The following is a 19,852-nucleotide window of genomic DNA, read 5'->3' on the forward strand; positions in this document are numbered from 1 at the left end:
GGGCCAGTAACCGAAAGGTTGCTAGATCCCCGAGCTGACAAGGTAAAAATCTGTCGTTCTGCCCCTGAACAAGGCAGTTAACCCACTGTTCCTAGGCTGACATTGTAAATAAAAATTTGTTCTTAACTGACTTGCCTAGTTAAAACGAGGCTCGAGACACCCATCTTTTCAAAAGGTGCAATACTATTTGAATCGTTTACAATAATTTGTTGTAAGCCATTGATCAGGGGCGCCCTAAAATAACATGTTTACATATGTAATGTTTTACAGAAATCATAATTTAAATGCAATCAATTATTGCAGGGTTAATAATACCACTTATGCAAGATTGATAGATATGCCATGTGAGACATTTTGAAATAATAAAAAACAGCACAACTATCAACACTAATAGTTATATATTTATGAAACTGAAAAGTGAGGTTATGCAAATARTACAAAACGATCCCATCCCTCTATATATAATAAAGACAACACTCCTCCGAAACAAAACTGAAAGCAGACAGACATCCTGTGTAAATCACTTCCTATGCTCTACATTTTCTTGTAGAGAACAAACACACCATCAACACGAAATGTTTGTTTTAAAGTACAATAACACAATTATTAAATGAATAAGGTAGCACCTATTCAAACCCATTGCAGTCTTGCACTAATTTACCCTCTCTGGCACAGAGGAGACCACTCAGTACATTTCCTGTGACCATTCACTGCAGAAAAAAGGGACTAATCATTATTTTTGTCTAGGAATCTGACTACTGTAACAAGATGAAATCAACACAAATTGCACAAAGCAGTGATGCAAAATAACTTAACACCTCATATTTCATCTATCCCCTCATTCACTCTGAACCTCTACCGGTAATAGATCCACCCCAACATATTTAAAAAGGGTAAAGAAAGATAGTGACGACTAGCAATCTAACATGAAGAAAGAGGGAGAGGNTTATTATTATTATCATCATTATTATTAACTCATTATATTTCATTTATGCCCACATTCACTTGCCAGCACCTCTACTGGTAATAGCTCCACCCACATCATAGCTTCACACACATCCACCCCAACCCTGCCTCAACAAATACAAAAAATGGTGAAAGAGCAACAACTTACTAACTAACATGAAGAGAGAGCGAAAGAAAGAAAGAAAGAGCGATAGACAGCAATGGCGTCCGTGCCCTCACTGAAGGGTGGAGGGGGTCAGTGGCTTTATTCGGAAGACAAAGATGTGAAGATGGGAGGCGATCTGGTTGCAAACACTGACACAGTAACGCACCAAGTCAACGAAAGACAGGATCTGCAGTTGGAAAGCGGAAGAGAAAATTAAGTCAGAAAACATGATAGACATAACTGTAGATAATGGACCCTGTGAGTAGATGGATGATGCCGAAGTCTCAAAGGGCTTTGCTATTAGTTACAAATAAACGTGGCATTAGACTGAAAACATGTGCCTCTGAAAAATGCACAGCAAGTCAGTGTTGCATGTGAAATGACTGATGGTTCATTTCAAAGAAATGTTCTCATGTGAACACATGCTGTAGATTGCATGTCCTCTTACTTTGTTGTGGAATGACCACCCTGACCTTGCTCAGGTACTATGGACCTCTATACCATGGAAGTGTGTGTGTACTCACCAGTGCAATCCACAGCACCAGGTATTCATCAATAAAACTGTTGAAATACTGGTCCAGGAACAGCAGGCCTGGCCCCAGGAATGCTATATCATGTAGATGCATCTCACTCTTTGTCATATGTGCTACCTGAAACAAACAAGACACAGGCAAGAGTCGTGGTTTAATTAGTAAGCACATTAACATGGATGACATTCATTTACATCATACACGTTCTTGCATCAAGTAAATTTACATCAACAGTACAATGTTCAGGGTGGGCGGGAATTGCATTCCACCAATAAGCAGCACACCACACTTACAACTAATTTGTTGGTGATCTTGGCCGACACGAAGCCAAAGGCCAGGATATAAACACAGGGGTGCTTCTCAAAGAGCTGGATAGCGGACTTCTTATAGATCATCATGGCCAGTATTATTACTGAGCCTATATGTAACACAGGAGATAGGACACTGGTTCCCTGGAGAGGAGAGAGAGAAGAGTCCAAATGAGTGGACATTATTAATAGGCCTAGATGATATGTGAGTGCAGCTTGGTGAAAGAAAACACACAGTAAGGAATGCTGGTGGACACAACTAGGTGTTAAGTCATAATATACAGTAAGTCCCCCGAAGGAAAACATGGGTGGCCCTGCCTAAAATAAATATTGTCAAGTGACAAACACTCATATTGCTCGGCCAACTGAACTGAGCTGGGACCAGGTCCAACAGTCTTAATACACATCCTTAATTTCCTCCGAAGCTAATATTCAGCTCAGGCAAATGGATGAAATAGACAAACAAGCACAGTCATCAAGCCAGCATCATCACCTAAAAAGTATATTGTCATATCCTTCATAGTAATTGTAAACTACATTGTGTCAAAGTTGGTAAACATTTACAGTTGAAGTCGGATGTTTACATACACTTAGGTTGGGGTCATTAAAACTCGTTTTTCAACCACTCCATACATTTCTTGTTAACAAACTGTAGTTATGGCAAGTCAGTTAGGACATCTACTTTGTGCATGACAACTAGTTTTCCAACAATTGTTTAAAAAAAATATTATTTCACTTATAACTCACTGTATCACAATTCTAGTGGGTCAGAAGTTTACATAAACTAAGTTGACTGTGCCTTTAAACAGCTTAGAAAATTCCAGAAAATTATGTCATGGCTTTAGAAGCTTCTGATAGGCTAATTGACATAATTTGAGTCAATTGGAGGTGTACCTGTAGATGTATTTAAAGGCCTACCTTCAAACTCAGTCCCTCTTTGCTTGATATCATGGGATAATCAAAAGAAAATCAGCCAAGACCTCAGAAAAAAAAATTGTAGACCTCCACAAGTCTGGTTCATCCTTGGGAGCAATTTCCAAACACCTGAAGGTACCACGTTCATCTGTACAAACAATAGTACGCAAGTATAAACACCATGGGACCACGCAGCCATCATACCGCTCAGGAAGGAGACGCGTTCTGTCTCCTAGAGATGAACGTACTTTGGCGCGAAAAGTGCAAATCAATCCCTGAACAACAGCAAAGGACATTGTGAAGATGCTGGAGGAAACAGGTACAAAAGTATCTATATCCACAATAAAACAAGTCCTATATCGACAAACCTGAAAGGCCGCTCAGCAAGGAAGAAGCCACTGCTCCAAAACTGCCATAAAAAAGCCAGACTACGGTTTGCAACTGCACATAGGGACAAAGATCGTACTTTTTGGAGTAATGTCCTCTGGACTGATGAAACAAAAATATAACTATTTGGCCATAATGACCATCGTTACGTTTGGAGGAAAAAGGGGGAGGCTTGAAAGCCGAAGAACACCATCCCAACCGTGAAGCACGGGGGTGGCAGCATCATGTTGTGGGGATGCTTTGCTGCAAGAGGGACTGGTGCACTTCACAAAATAGATGGCATCATGAGGCAGGGAAAAGATGTGGATATATTGAAGCAACATCTCAAGACATCATTCAGGAAGTTAAAGCTTGGTCGCAAATGGGTCTTCCAAATGGACAATGACCCCAAGCATACTTCCAAAGTTGTTGCAAAATGGCTTAAGGACAACAAAGTCAAAGTATTGGAGTGGCCATCACAAAGCCCTGACCTCAATCCTATAGAACATTTCTGGGCAGAACTGAAAAAGCGTGTGCGAGCAAGGAGGCCGACAAACCTGACTCAGTTACACCAGCTCTGTCAGGAGGAATGGGCCAAAATRCACCCAACTTATTGTGGGAAGCTTGTGGAACGCTACCCAAAATGTTTTACCCAAGTTAAACAATTTAAAGGCAATGCTACCAAATACTAATTGACTGCATGCAAACTTCTGACCCACTGGGAATGTGATGAAAGAAATAAAAGCTGAAATAATTTGCTCTATTATTCTCACATTTCACATTCTTAAAATAAAGTGGTGATCCTACCTGACCTAAGACAGGGAATTTTTACTAGGATTAAATGTCAGGAATATAGAAAAACTGAGTTTAAAAGGTATTTGGCTAAGGTGTATGTAAACTTCCTACTTCAACTGTATTTGGGAGAATTCACCCTAGGCATTTTTGTAGATGTTTTTTWAAATGTATTGTTTATTTATTTCACCTTTATTTAACCAGGTAAGCTAATTGAGAACAAGTTCTCATTTACAACTGCGACCTGGCCAAGATAAAGCAAAGCAGTTCGACACATAACACAGAGTTACACATGGAGTAAACAAGCGTACAGTCAATAACACAATAGAAGGAAAATAAAGAAACAGTGTGCAAATGGCGTGAGGAGGTAAGGCAATAAATAGGCCATAGTAGCGAAGTAATTACAATTTAGCAGATTAACACTGGAGTGATAGATGAGCAGATGGTGATGTGCAAGTAGAAATACTGGTGTGCAAAAGAGCAGAAAAGTAAATAAAAACAATATGGGGATGAGGTATGTAGATTGGGTGGGCTATTTACAGATGGGCTATGTACAGCTGCAGCGATCGGTTAGCTGCTCAGATAGCTGATGTTTAAAGTTAGTGAGGGAAATATAAGTCTCCAGCTTCAGTGATTTTTGCAATTCGTTCCAGTCATTGGCAGCAGAGAACTGGAAGGAAAGGCGGCCAAATGAGGTGTTGGCTTTGGGGATGACCAGTGAGATATACCTGCTGGAGCGCATGCTACGGGTGGGTGTTATCGTGACCAGTGAGCTGAGATAAGGCGGGGCTTTACCTAGCATAGACTTATAGATGATCTGGAGCCAGTGGGTCTGGCGATGAATAAGTAGCAAGGTTAGCCGACTACAACATACAGGTCGCAGTGGTGTGTGGTATAAGAGGCTTTGGTGACAAAACAGATGGCACAGTGATAGCAAACTAGATGTAGTCTGAGTAGAGTATTGGAAGCTATTTTGTAAATGACATCGCCGATCGGTAGGATAGTCAGTTTGATGAGGGTATGTTTGGCGGCGTGAGTGAAGGATACCTTGTTGCGAAATAGGAAGCCGATTCTATATTTAATTTTGGATTTGAGATGTTTAATATGACTCTGGAAGAAGAGTTTACAGTCTAGCCAGACACCTAGGTATTTGTAGTTGTCCACATATTTTAAGTCAGAACCGTCCAGAGTAGTGATGCTAGTCGGGCGGGCGGATGCGAGCAGCGAACGGTTGAAAAGCATGCATTTGGTTTTACTAGTTTAAGAGCAGTTGGAGGCCACGGAAGGAGTGTTGTATGGCATTGAAGATCGTTTAGAGGTTTGTTAACAGTGTCCAAAGAAGGTCCAGATGTATACAGAATGGTGTCTGCGTAGAGGTGGATCAGGGAATCACCCGGAGCAAGAGCGACATCGTTGATATATACAGAGAAAAGAGTCGGACCGAGAATTGAACCCTGTGGTACCCCCATAGAGACTGCCAGAAGTCCGGACAACAGGCCCTCTGATTTGACACACTGAACTCTGTCTGAGAAGTAGTTGGTGAACCAGGCGAGACAGTCATTTGAGAAACCAAGGCTGTTGAGTCTGCCGATAAGAATACAGTGATTGACAGAGTCGAAAGCCTTGGCCAGGTGGATGAAGACGGCTGCACAGTTCTGTCTTTTATCGATGGCGGTTATGATATCGTTTAGTACCTTGAGCGTGGCTGAGGTGCACCTGTGACCAGCTCGAAAACCACATTGCACAGCGGAGAAGGTACGGTGGGATTCGAAATGGTCAGTGATCTGTTTGTTAATTTGGCTTTCGAAGACTTTAGAAAGGCAGTGCAGGATGGATATAGGTCTATAACAGTTTGGGTCTAGAGTGTCACCCCCTTTGAAGAGGGTGGATGACCGCGGCAGCTTTCCAATCTTTAGGGATCTCAGACAATACGAAAGAGAGGTTGAACAGACTGGTAATAGGGGTTGCAACAATGGCGGCAGATAATTTTAGAAAGAGAGGGTCCAGATTGTCTAGCCCAGCTGATTTGTACGTTCCAGGTTTTGCAGCTCTTTCAGATCCAGATAGCAGATGTTTTGGGTGAAGGAGAAGCTGGGGAGGATTGGGCAAGTAGCTGCGGGGGGTGCGGAGCTGTTGACCGGGGTTGGGGTAGCCAGGAGGAAAGCATGGCCAGCCGTAGAGAAATGCTTATTGAAATTCTCGATTATCATGGATTTATCGGCGGTGACAGTGTTACCTAGCCTCAGTGCAGTGGGCAGTTGGGAGGAGGTGCTCTTATTCTCCATGGACTTTAGTGTCCCAACACTTTTTGGAGTTAGAGCTACAGGATGCAAATTTCTGTTTGAAAAAGCTAGCCTTTGCTTTCCTGACTGACTGCGTGTATTGGTACCTGACTTCCCTGAAAAGTTGCATATCGCGGGGACTATTCTATGCTAGTGCAGTCCGCCACAGGATGTTTTTGTGCTGGCAGAGGGCAGTCAGGTCTGGAGTGAAGCAAGGGCTATATCTGTTCTTAGTTCTACATTTTTTCAAAGTGGCATTCTTATTTAAGATGGGGTATGGTGGGGGGGATGCGGATACAGTGGAGCTAAACCCAGGCACGAGTGATGATAAGAGAGGATCTCTGCATCTTTGGATGGGCTAGTTATGCTGGGTGAGGTCACCGCATGTGTGGGAGGTGGGACAAAGGAGGTATCTGAGGCATGTTGAGTGGGACCAGGGGCTCTGCAGTAAACTAAAACAATGATAACTATCCTAAACAACAGTATACAAGAGAGAGAGACAAAGTGAGGCATAAAGCAATCACAGGTGTTGATTGGGAGAGCTAGCTAAGACAACGGGTAAGACAACAACAGCTAATCAGCTAAGACAACAACAGGTAAAATGGCGATGAATGGGCAGAGAGGGTCAGTTAACTACATACAGTGCCTGAGTTCGAGGCTAGGGCCGACAGATAAACAAAAAATAAACAAAATGGAGTACCGTGATTAATGAACAGTCCAGCAGGCATCAGCTATGTAGCCAAGTGATCATAGGGTCCAGTGAACAGCAATAGATGGAACAGGGAAGCCGCGGGGTAGTCGTTACTAAGCTAGCACGCGGGAGACACAGCGTTTAAAGTTAGCAGGCCGGGGTAAGTAGAAGCGTCAGCTCCGACGCCCGGCAAAGGCCGGTTGAGGGCACAGCGGATGGGGATAAGTCGGTGGAACAGTCGTGGTGGTACGGCGGGGCGCCGTGTCGACAAAGGTCCGGACCAGATGGCGAAAGAGGTATTGTAGTTGCAGTAATTTTGTTTGCTAGCCGGGAGATGCGCCTGGCTCGCGGCTAACTGGTGCTAGCTTCAGGGCAGGGGCGTTAGCCACTATAGCCACTCGGTAGCAGCTAGCTAGCAGCGATGATCCGAGGCAAAGGTCCAGAGCTTATGGCAAGGATCCGGTGGAGTAGTGGATTCTAGCCATGTTGGGGTAGAGTCCGGGAGGCATCGGCTGAGTGATCACAGAGTAGGCCGGGAGGTGGGCCTGGCTCAGGGCTAGCTTCGGGGCCGGGTCACTCGGTGGCAGCTAGCTAGCTGTGATGATCAGGAGTAAAGGTCCAGGGTTTACGGCAGGAATCAGGCATTGTCGTYGAGAAAACAGTCCGATACGGGCAGGCTGGCAAGTATTATCCAAGCTAAAAAAAAACATCTGGTGTCTGTGCAGAAGGTAAAGGCCGCTAGAACTGGCTAAATAGCTAGTAGCTAATTAGCTGGCTAGCTTCTGATGGAGGTTCTGGCTAGGTCTAAAAAAAAATGCGGATCCGCGTCACATTGGGTGAGGCGGGTTACCGGAAGGTATATTTAATTTAAAAGTGGAAAAGAGATTACAAATAAAAAATATATATAAAAAAAGACGAAAAATACAAAAAGTAAACGAGAGGACGACAAACCACGTCTGCACTGCTACGCCATCTTGGATTTTTTWTWTTTWTTTTTATTTTTTATGTTCATGTTAAAAGGACTGGATTGGTGTGAGCAATACATCAAAAGAAAACACAGAGACCGTCAAAGGGAAAGGTGGGGACTACCATTTTGCTTAAGCCTATTCAGTTCTTTATGAAGGTCAGGGACTAGGCTACAGGTCAATTGTAGACTTACTGCTATTGTGGATCCATTTTTGCCCACACCTCCGGTAAATATAACCCGGAAGTAATTAGTACAGGAAAAGATAGCCCCTAAGAAAGTGCAGATGGCTGGAACTATTTTCATCTGGATGTTTATGACTGGGATCTGTGGAGGGAGCAAGATATCATTTATTACAAACAGCCAGTCAACACCATCAGTGTTTAGTACATTTCACAACTCTAAACATTGTTAGTAAGATGGTTCATTTCATTCAAAAAACAGTTTCATTACTGAGTGAAATTGCATTTAATATAGTAAGGAATTACACAGAATTAGAACATACCGATGCTGGCAGCGCGACCATTATATTACCAGTGTTAAAGCTTCATCATTCAGTTAGTTATGCCATTCATTTCAGTTACCAAAAGGCAATCAGTGGAAATTTGAGCCAATCAGAATTACCAGTGACTGCCAAAAAGCGGATCCTCCCACGGCGGCCAGCAAATACATCATTATAATGAAGAGTTGCACCTCAGTCACATCAATGCTGAGAGGAGCAGGCAGAGAGCAGAGGTTAGTCAGAACAGTCATCAACTCTGTCCATAAGCACAGCGGCACAAGCATGCACTAGTGTCTTCACCCAAACACTAACCACAGCTCTTCCAGTCAGAGATGTCAATCAGGATGCACTTGTGGCAAACATATGCACTGAGTTTACAAAACATTAAGGACACCTGCTCTTTCCATGACATAGTATGATTCCCTGATAAAGGTAAAAAAAGATATATATAATAATAGACTGACCAGGTGAGTCCAGGTGGAAGCTATGATCTCTTATTGATGTCACTTGTTAAATCCACTCCAATCAGTGTAGATGAAGGAGGAGACATGTTAAAGAAGGATGTTAAAGCCTTGAGACAATTTAGACATGGATTGTGCCTTTGAACAGGTATGGTAGTAGGTGGCAGGCGCACCGGGTTGTGTCAAGAACTGCAACACTGCTGGCTTTTTCCACACTCAACAGTTTCCCTGTGTGTATCAAGAATGGTCCACAACTCAAAGGACATCCAGCAAACTTGATACAACTTTGGGAAGCATTGGAGTCAACATGGGTCAGCATCCCTGTGGAACGCATTCGATACCTTGTAGAGTCCATGCCCCGATGAATTGAGGCTGTTCTGAGGGCAAAAGTGAAGGTGGTGCAACTCAATATTAGGAAGCTGTTCATAATGTTTTGTACACTTAGTGTATGTTTTGATATTCTTTCAGTAGCATGGATCTAGTCCGTTTCTAAATCATGAAATGGTTTGTTTTCAGACCAGGCAAGTGCAAAGATTTCCTCCCTCCCATTAGCTTGTGGCTAGAGGTCAGTGTGTGGGGAAGCAGGGATCTAATTGGCTGAGGCTCACTGCATATCTGTCAGGCCAAGATGCTGTCCGTCAGAGATTTACCGTCACGTTCCACAGGAAGGGGCCTACAGTGGCTGTCAGCATCTGTAACAGCGCTAGACAGATCTGTAACTCTGTAATATCAAATCTACACACAGAGAACATTTTTCAAAATGCACTCCACTTTGAGAATAAAGGATATAAATACTTGATCATAACGATGCTTACACACACATAGAGCTGTTACTGTGACCGTATTACCGCCGGTCACGAGTCATGAAGGCAGTCAAATTCCACGTGACCGCGTAGTCACGGTAATTACGCTTCTCCAAGCTCTGATGCTGCTGATGGTCATTAGTAGCCTACCAAACTTGCTAACTGCCTGGTACTCAGCACTCTATTGTCCCTCTAATCACTCTGACATCAATGCAAATGTTTTCGAAAATCACTTCATGAGAGCCCATGAGCTCATGTTGTGCAAAAATTGACGTAGTACACAATTTGAGGACACGTTTTGGGTCATGAGCACAACTTTCAAAACTACTGACTGAAATTATACAAAAGCTTAGTAAGTAGCCAACTAGTAAGTAGCCTAATTATCCAGCTGAGGCCACGGGGGACCACTGACCCACAATCTGGGAATGCCTTTGAGAACCCCTGACGCTCTTCGCTACACTAGAACTGCAGTGTAGATCCTATCTTTCACTTTTCATTCTAACCCATCACTTACCTCTCCCTTAATTCCCCATATCCACTCCCTCACCTACTACCAGCATCACTCTACTTCTCTAAAGCCACTCTTCTCCCTCCTCCCCATACAGACACACTCACATGCCGAAGCGCAGGGTGCCGGAGACGTATGTCTGCCAGTGGGCACAGTAGAACATGAACATGCCAGCGAAACAGCAGAAGAACATCCAGTCAGGGTTGGTGCCCAGCTGCACTGCTATACTGGTGCCCAGGACCACAAACACTGAAAGAGAGAGAGGAAATGGAAACAGAGTCAATGAAATCCTAATAAGGCAAACAAAGTTATATGGAACACACAGAGGGGCGGCTGTACCTGTGGAGAGGGAGTCACAGCCGTGGTCAAACAGTTCACCCAGCGGAGAGCTGCTATTAGTTCGTCTGGCCTGCTTCCCATCAATGGCATCCAGTGATTGGTACACAAACAGGCCCACCGCACACAGCAGGTATGCCCACAGCGGTGCCTGACGAAAAAAGACGACACCAAAGAACACTTAATGAATACTATAAAAAATGACTTCCTCCCAATGGATTTTTTGGGGGGGTTATGATAGTGTAATCTCACAAAACATGTATAAATTGTGTTCTAAGAGAATCGGTGGGTATTATCATCAATAGAGAATCATCTGACATAAAACGTGATCTTCTGGCAGCTGTAGACTACACAAAGGAGATATGTTGGTTTGTTTCCCTCTAAATAGATTTGGAACACAGCAGGGCTTTGTCCTTCATTAGTTAACCAGCACGGAGAGTTTCATAGCGTCATCAATGTGTCATGCCTTCATTTCCTGTCCCGTTTTCACTGGGTCTATGATGAGCTGACAGCAGTTTACAGAGACCAAAACCAACCGGAATATGACACAWCCTGGCCTACAACTTAGAGGCTTCCCACTTGGCATTCATATAAATAACCACCCTGTTATTGCAGAGCAGCTCATAGCCTCATACATTAAGCTTTTTATTCTTTCAGGTCCTCAGGCAGAAACAGGGATTTGGGGAGCAGGAGAGAGGTAAGGGGGTTATGAAAGAGGACAGTGCCAAGGGGTTGGCATGGAGATATTGAAAAGTAGAGCAGGGTGGAAATATCTGCTGACTGCCTCTGTGTTATCAGTGAACATATGATTATGAATTCAATGGCAAGATGACAGGGCTGTGAAACTAAGAGGCCCTAGAGCAAGTGTACTTTCTGTTCAAACATGACACGGTGACAAACTCAGCCCGGAAAACACCCTGTATCAGCTGCACCGTTTACTCATAAAACACTAACACACACACACACACACACACACACAGGGCAGGTTGTCTTAAATACTCCTGACCTGGGTCATCATAAACAGGACACTGACTAGTACAGCATGTTAAGTAAATACCAACTTCTCTGGGCTATGAAACAGTGCTGCCACTAATGTTTTAGCTCTTTAACTATCACACCTCTAACCTGTTAACAGAATTATCACCTATTATGTCAGGTGTTGAATCATTCTTACAACAATGAACATGGACATTATAAGAGGTGTTGTGACATAGGTACACAGTCACTGAGATTCTCCCTCCAGAACTAGTACCCTACCGAGCATGTTCTGTGATAAACTGAATTCTCTCTAGTCTAGCGAGTCCAGTAAATTACATTCTCTGTTTTGCCTTCCTTTGTTGCTCCACATTGTGAGCAAATATGCATGCAGAGTGATTTTTCAACCGTTGTCCTACAAAAGGAAACAGTGGAGGGGGTGGATAACTTCAGAGACAGAGCTCTATTTACAGAAGGGGAAAACAAGTTACACTCGTTATCAAATCCTGTAACTTTTCCGAATTAAAACTACTCTAACCCACCTTTTAGTTGCCGACTGTTGAAGCAGTGACCTGTTAAGCAGCACAGTGGAAGTCAGGTGACACAGCAGTGATCTTCAAACCTGCCTCCTGGAGACCCACAGGGTGTGCAGGCTTTTGTTCCAGCCCAGCACTAACACACCGGATTCAACTAATCATCAAGCCCTTGATTCATTCAATCAAGTGTGATACTGCTGGGCCAGAAGAGTAGCCTGCACCCCCTGTGTGTGCCAGGGCCAGGATGAAAGAACATCTGCATTAAAGACTCCTAAAATGAAAACATGTTTTGCCTTGCGGATAATGCTTGGTCTACTTTTCAAGGTTATTTGTGGATTAAATTCAAATGGTCAAATATGCAGTCTGCTGCTAGCTGGGAAAGCTGGAATTGTAGGGATAATAAACATGTTGTTTTGTTCCATGATTAGACTGGCTTCTATAACAAATAAGTAGATTATACAGTTGAAGTCCTAAGTTTACATACACTTAGGTTGGAGTCATTAAAACTCGTTTTTCCACCACTCCATCTACTATAGGACATCTACTTTGTGCATGACACAAGTAATTTTTCCAACAATTGTTTACAGACAGATTATTTCACTATCACAATTCCAGTGGGTCAGAAGTTTACATACACTAAGTTGACTGTGCCTTTAAACAGGTTGGAAAATTCCAGAAAATTATGTCATGGCTTTAGAAGCTTCTGATAGGCTAATTGACATCATTAGAGTCAATTGGAGGTGTAAGTGTGAATGTATTTCAAGGCCTACCTTCAAACTCAGTTCTTCTTTGCTTGACATCATGGGAAAATCAAAAGAAATCAGCCAAGACCTCAGAAAAAGAACTGTAGACCTCCACAAGTCTGGTTCATCCTTGGGAGCAATTTCCAAACGCCTGAAGGTACCACATTCATCTGTACAAACAGTACGCAAGTATAAACACCATGGGACCACACAGCCGTCATACCGCTCAGGAAAGGAGACGCGTTCTGTCTCCTAGAGATGAACGTACTTTGGTGCGAAAAGTGCAAATCAATCCCAGAACAGCAGCAAAGGACCTTGTGAAGATGCTGGAGGAAGTACAAAATTATCTATATCCACAGTAAAACGAGTCCTATATCGACAAACCTGAAAGGCCGCTCAGCAAGGAAGAAGCCACTGCTCCAAAATCGACATAAAAAAGCCAGACTACGGTTTGCAAATGCACATGGGGACAAATCGTACTTTTTGGAGAAATGTCCTCTGGTCTGATGAATCAAAAATAGAATTGTTTGGCCATAATGACCATTGTTATGTTTGCAAGCCGAAGAACACCATCCCAACTGAAGCACGGGGGTGGCAGCATCATGTTGTGGGGGTGCCTAACTGCAGGAGGGACTGGTGCACTTCACAAAATAGATGGCATCATGAGGCAGGGAAAAGATGTGGATATATTGAAGCAACATCAAGACATCAGTCAAGAAGTTAAAGCTTGGTCACAAATGGGTCTTCCAACTGGACAATGACCCCAAGCATATTTCCAAAGTTGTGGAAAATGTCTTAAAGACAACAAAGTCAAGTTATTGGAGTGGCCATCAAAGCCCTGACTGACCTCAATCCTATAGAAAATATCTGGGCAGAACTGAAAAAGCGTGTGCGAGCAAGGAGGCCGACAAACCTGACTCAGTTACACCAGCTCTGTCAGGAGGAATGGGCCAAAATTCACCCAACTTATTGTGGGAAGCTTGTGGAAGGCTACCCGAAACGTTTGACCCAAGTTAAACAATTTAAAGGCAATGCTACCAAATACTAATTGAATGTATGTATGTATGTATGTATGTAAACTTCTGACCCACTGGGAATGTGAAGAAAGAAATACAAGCTGAAATAAATCATTCGCTCTACTATTATTCTCAGATTTCACATTCTTAAAATAAAGTGGTGATCCTAACTGACCTAAAACAGAGAATTTTTACTTGGATTAAATGTCAGGAATTGTGAAAAACTGAGTTTAAATGTATTTGGCTAAGGTGTATGTAAACTTCCGACTTCAACTGTATAAGTTAATGTTTACAGTGACTAAGTCTTTGTTTTTGTGAGCCCCATACACTTGGCTCATGTGCATTTCCACGGTAATAGAATGAATGTGATATTTGTGCCGTCATTCTGTTACCAAACTTTGCATCTGCACTATTCTTCCAGTAAATGCGTTTTGTAAAGTGTTCAGTGGAAATTGTTTACTAGTAGTCCTTGTGCATAGAGTTGCATGGTATGTTTAACTTTGCAATCATTGGTTTTTGTTTAGCTTCCATTTTAAAGTGAAAAAGATGAGTCTCAGCATCATTCTGTTACCATGGAATTACCCTCATACACTGGTGTTGTGGACTAGGAAAACAGCCAGAGCTGAACAAACAACGCACATGGTGGTCTATAGATGCGGTAAAGAGGTCAATTAAACTCGACCAAAACAATGGAATTGCCATGGAAACGCATGGGTGAAAGTGCCCGAATCTCCTCATTGCCCCCAGCAACATTACCCTACATTCAGGCTATTGTTTATATGTGTATTTCACAGTATATTGAGGTAAAAATCTGAGTATAATGCCTATATAGATGTCAACCCCAACAGATGTTCATGTCATGGTCATTAAATCAACAGTATTAATTAAAAAATGATTGGACTATCACCACTGATTTCTGTATGCTAGCTATGCTAACCAGCTTATACAAACATGAGTTAGCATTTAGCAGTCACTTCTTCTAAACCTGAAAAGGGACAGCTTCTACATGTTATGCAGTGAAAACATCAACATCGGAGTTAAGTAACCACATTGTGGTACTGTTACAATACATAAATCATGACGGATTGGAAGAATATCCACTTTGTTAGATCATATTTGTTGAATGTACGACAATCTGGTCAATAGAAAGTCCGCGTTCCATTGACTCCTTTACCGCATATATAGACAAACAAAATGCATTATATTGCATTAGGCTGTTTTGTATGCCTCTTAGTTTGAACGTAATCTAATTTTATGTACATTAAAGTCTGATATCACAAATTAAATTCCCTTGTGGAAAGACAAAGTTATCCTAGGTTTTCAGTTCTGGAGGGAAACGACTAAGCTTAACAGTTTGTATGTTTTGCTGTCTCCTCTCTATTCCCGGTCCTTAGTGTGCACTCATCTCTGCAGTGCTGTGTTGTGTTGGCCGGGGAAGGGGTCGGGGTATCAGGTGCAGACTAACTGTAACCTGAGAGCTATGGGCACGGGATGTTCATCCAGAACAGAAAGCTTGAGCTATGCCAAACTCTCAACAGCACAGAGATGGTAAACAAACAAAAAGCCAGACAAACTTACCATAAAAACCATTGCTGACAGAAAACACATTTACAAAACCTTGAGACAAAATAACTGACGGGAGGGAATGCTTGCTAGAGTAAAAAAAACAATGCAAATGCTATATGAAATATGAACCCCTGATAATGTTGTATTGAATGTTTGTTTGTAGCTTTAGAGATCAACCTAAAAAGTGTTTTCAAACATTTGAGCAACACGGTAGCTTCAGTGTTCAATAATCTGACAGTCTGCGATAAACTTTATTTCAGTCTGCCTGACAGGCAAATACAATACGGTAGCACTTTACTTGAGCCCTCCAACCATACCTGTCCAATGGCACTAAGCCAGGCAGTGTATAACCAGCCTATTCAGTGGCTGTGGGGCAGGACAGTAGAACGTACACCCCTTGGGGTCCCGAGGACTGAGTTTGGGAAATGCTGACTTACACCCTACCTGAATAGGTGCTATATTGTTGCCATTGTTACCTGTTCAGTGGCAGTGGGGCAGTAGTAGACCAGCACCAGGGTGGTGAATACGTTGGTGGCCAGGCCCACGATGGTGATGAGGTTGGGGGCAATCCAGGTGGGCACATGGCCCACCAGCCACTCCCAGTAGCACTGCATCAGAGGCTCCAGCAGGGAGTGACCTGCACTGCTGTACCTGTAGAGGGGGAACCAAGACCTCAGAACGATTAACCAGATTTAACACATTTTCATCCCAAAGTGCTTGATGTAACACTATGTACAAAACACATACTGTGTGATCATCACGTCAAAGCTAAATAAGGATATGATTGATCTTAGGTTTTACAAATGATAGTACCTGTGTTCCTCCAGTCTCTTCAGCTGTTGGCGGTCGAGTGGGGGAGTGGGCAGCTCAATCAGCCTGCGCAGGGCTCCAGGGGCCAGCCAGCAGGCCGCCTCCATGCCAACACCCTGCCCAGGATCCCTCTCCTTGACTGGGCCTCGGCGTGTCCGAACACCCCCCTGCTGCTGCTGGTACCCAGTGGTGCTCATGGCCCTGCTAGCACAGTGCCCTCTACTTCAGGCTGCCTCAGCCTCCCCCGCCACTTGCTGGGACTCCACAATGGAGCTGCACACTGACAGGTGGAAGAGGAGAGAACAGGTCATGTGATGAAAGGTTGGCTCACATGAAGGCTAGGTGCTCAAATGGGACTTGGAGTTCAGTTGGCTCTACGTAGTTGTCTCTCACCAGCTGCTTCTTTAACTGTTTTACTGAACTCATTTAATCTCATACAAGTTCTCACTTGAGTGAAAGTGAGGCAGGATGRGGTGGGTGGGATAGCTAGAAAAAGAGTTGAGAATGAAAGAGAATAAAAATGAACCATAGAGTCAAGCCAGGCGATCTATTGACACCCACACTCATGCTCCTGTTCACCCAGTTCTGAGTTATAAAACACTGTTCAGCCACACCCCTAAAGACACAATGGGGAGGGATATGGCAGGTCCCGCCCTCACAATCCACTAAACATGAGGCTTCCCAAACAAATCTTAGCCACTGAGAATTCCATATCGGAGAGTCACAATCTGCACACAGTAACCACAGAAATTCCTATACAACAGTGGTGCCTAAACTTGGTCAGACCTCTTTCTTGTGATCCCACCGACCAAACAAATGTTTGSCCAATGTTGCAGACCTTGTTTGTTTATAGCAAAGCAACAAATGTATCAATGATGCAGTCAGTCTGACCCCGAGGCCATTCCAGGTTTAACTAGTTTCCACTTGTACCATCATAAAAGTATTGCAAAGTAACTGAGTTCGATACTGACATCAATGAATATCAAAGACAAAGGGGAGATCAATGGGAATGGATAGCAAACGTATGCAAAACAAATGTGTTGCGACACTGCCTCAAACCTGTCTGTCTAAACAGTCTCACTATAAATTACAGAAAGTCTGGACCGGTGACGTCCCTGCCAACTAGCTAGCTAACAGCAATTGCAAATGACAACACGACACATAGTTAGCTAATGATACCTATCCCTCGATGGAATTACAACGTAGCTAACTGCCAATGTTTCCATCACCGAGCTCTAGAAATCCATCAGTTAATGTTAGATTTCTCTCTCTCCTCTCTCTCTCTCTCTCTCTCTCTCTCTCTCTCTCTCTCTCTCTCTCTCTCTCTCTCTCTCTCTCTCTCTCTCTCTCTCTCTCTCTCTCTCTCTCTCTCTCTCTCTCTCTCTCTCTCTCTCTCTCTCTCTCTCTCTCTCTCTCTCTCTCTCTCTCTCTCTCTCTCTCTCTCTCTCTCTCTCTCTCTCTCTCTCTCTCTCTCTCTCTCTCTCTCTCTCTCCTCTCCTCTCCTCTCTCTCTCTCTCTCTCCTTCTCTCTCTCTCTCTCTCTCTCTCTCTCTCTCTCTCCAAAATGACAGCTAGCTAGCTTTCTTGCTAGTTAGTTAGCAGTAAGATATCAGCTTGCCAAGGAGACGCTGACCTGGCAAGTAAAGAGGGCAGGGTGTCCGACGGTCGGAGCACTTCACAGTGCGTCGAATGACTCCTTGGTAGGGTTGTAGCAGTAGTCTTCCCGTTCACGGCGTAGTAAAGATGCAACAGCCCTCAGCGAGCGTTACTGCAGGTAGGATCAACAACACCTCGGGTCCCACTCAGGGTTCTTCTTTAAGTTTTATTGTCGAATCGCAACCAACTGACAGGTGCATACACCGCCACCTACTGTACTGGAGTGTGAGGCCAGTCACGACCTATCTATACCACTTTATTCTCTTAAAAACTACCCCGAATTTCTAATAAAATAAAATAATTCCCTACAAACCTCACTACTCTCATCACCCCCACCCAAAATACCACACACTCCCCATTCCCCTCAACCTCTCTGACCCTGTCAAACAACCTCTTCCTTTCTACGTCATACATTTCACAAAATAATAACACGTTCAACCATTTCCTCTACCATACAGTCATTACACATTCCAGTACCATATTTTTCCCTGGCAATTTTAAAGATTAATTAAATCCGGTATGCCCCAACTCATCCTATTCAACATAACCTCCTCCCTTCTGTTCCCATTATATGACACTACAGATTTCCTTGTACTATAACAAAAGGTCTGCCATTACTACTTTCATCCCATTGTCTCTGCCAGCAATCTAACGCATTTTTCCAAATCAATGTTTACCACAATATTATTTTTCACTGCTCTTTTTGCTATTATATCTACTATATCCTTTCCATAAACACCTGTATGAGCCGGAATCCAACAGAACTGAATTTCAATACCATTTCTTTGTAACCCCAACAACATAATCATTATTTTTAACCATAAATCCTTTTAAACTACACAAAACTGATGCAGAGTCCCAACATAATACTACTCTTCTTGGTTGCACCTCATCTATCCATTGCAATCCAACAATTATCGCTACCATTTCTGTTGATAAATAAATAATTTGTTAGTCTCTTGCATAGATTAACATGAAACTCAGGAATTAACACACCTGCTCCTGTCTTCCCATTCACTGCAAGACAATAATAAAACGGATTACTAATATATTGATCCACTATTGTTCCTACACAATCTTCTTCACACCACTGTTAATTTTCTTCTATCAGGCTAAAAGCAACATGTGGTCTGGTATAAAACCAAGGTGGCACATTTCCTATTGGCCCAGATGGCCAGATGGTCAACCCTTTTTCTCTGGGCCAAAACCCCTCTTTTGATATCGTTAATTTCCCAGTAATCTTCCAATACTGTCAGTGTAGGATGATCTACCATACTACCCTTCAGTCTTGCCCAGTATGACAGGGCTAGTTTAACTCTTCTAAGGGACAGGGCATTTCCCCAGTATCTACTTGTAAAGCTTCAACCGGTGTAGTTTTAATGCACCATCGCACATCCTGATTGCCCTCGCTTGCATCCTTTCCAAGGCGCAACAGCGATGTAAAATCCAGGAGAACCACATAAACTCAGCAAAAAAAGAAACGTCCTCTCACTGTCAACTGCGTTTATTTTCAGCAAACTTAACATGTGTAAATATTTGTATGTACATAAGATTCAACAACTGAGACATAAACTAAACAAGTTCCACAGACATATGACTAACAGAAATTAAATAATGTGTCCCTGAACAAGGGGGGGGTCAAAATCAAAAGTAACAGTCAGTATCTGGTGTGGCCACCAGCTGCATTAAGTACTGCAGTGCATCTCCTCCTCATGGACTGCACCAGATTTTCCAGTTCTTGCTGTGAGATGTTACCGCACTCTTCCACCAAGGCACCTGCAAGTTCCCTGACATTTCTGGTGGGAATGGCTCTAGCCCTCACCCTCCGATCTAACAGGTCCCAGACGTGCTCAATGGGATTGAGATCCGGGCTCTTCGCTGGCCATGGCAAAACACTAACATTCCTGTCTTGCAGGAAATCACGCACAGAACGAGCAGTATGGCTGGTGGCATTGTCATGCTGGAGGGTCATGTCAGGATGA

General features: G+C 43.3%; 1 protein-coding gene across 2 annotated transcripts; it reads right to left on the minus strand.

Moving 5' to 3' along the window:
* Positions 1-1,069: 1,069 nt before the first annotated feature.
* Positions 1,070-18,045, minus strand: LOC111970364 (choline/ethanolaminephosphotransferase 1). 2 transcript variants are annotated; one of them, XM_023997056.2, is made up of 10 exons: positions 17,848-18,045; positions 16,219-16,495; positions 15,882-16,056; positions 10,573-10,720; positions 10,341-10,482; positions 9,573-9,657; positions 8,155-8,286; positions 1,935-2,093; positions 1,636-1,761; positions 1,070-1,298 (listed from the first exon to the last, which is right to left on the minus strand). In XM_023997056.2, exons 2-10 carry the CDS (start codon positions 16,410-16,412, stop codon positions 1,182-1,184), a joined length of 1,278 nt encoding a protein of 425 aa, XP_023852824.1. In that variant the 5' UTR covers positions 16,413-16,495; positions 17,848-18,045; the 3' UTR covers positions 1,070-1,181. The 2 variants fall into 2 exon arrangements, with proteins under 2 accessions (XP_023852824.1, XP_023852821.1); XM_023997053.2 differs by lacking the exon at positions 9,573-9,657 and adding an exon at positions 8,584-8,668 and having other exon boundaries at positions 17,848-18,044.
* Between the last annotated feature and the right edge of the window lie 1,807 nt (positions 18,046-19,852).

This window comes from Salvelinus sp. IW2-2015, linkage group LG11, assembly GCF_002910315.2.
Source record: "Salvelinus sp. IW2-2015 linkage group LG11, ASM291031v2, whole genome shotgun sequence".
Classification (NCBI taxonomy): domain Eukaryota; kingdom Metazoa; phylum Chordata; class Actinopteri; order Salmoniformes; family Salmonidae; genus Salvelinus; species Salvelinus sp. IW2-2015.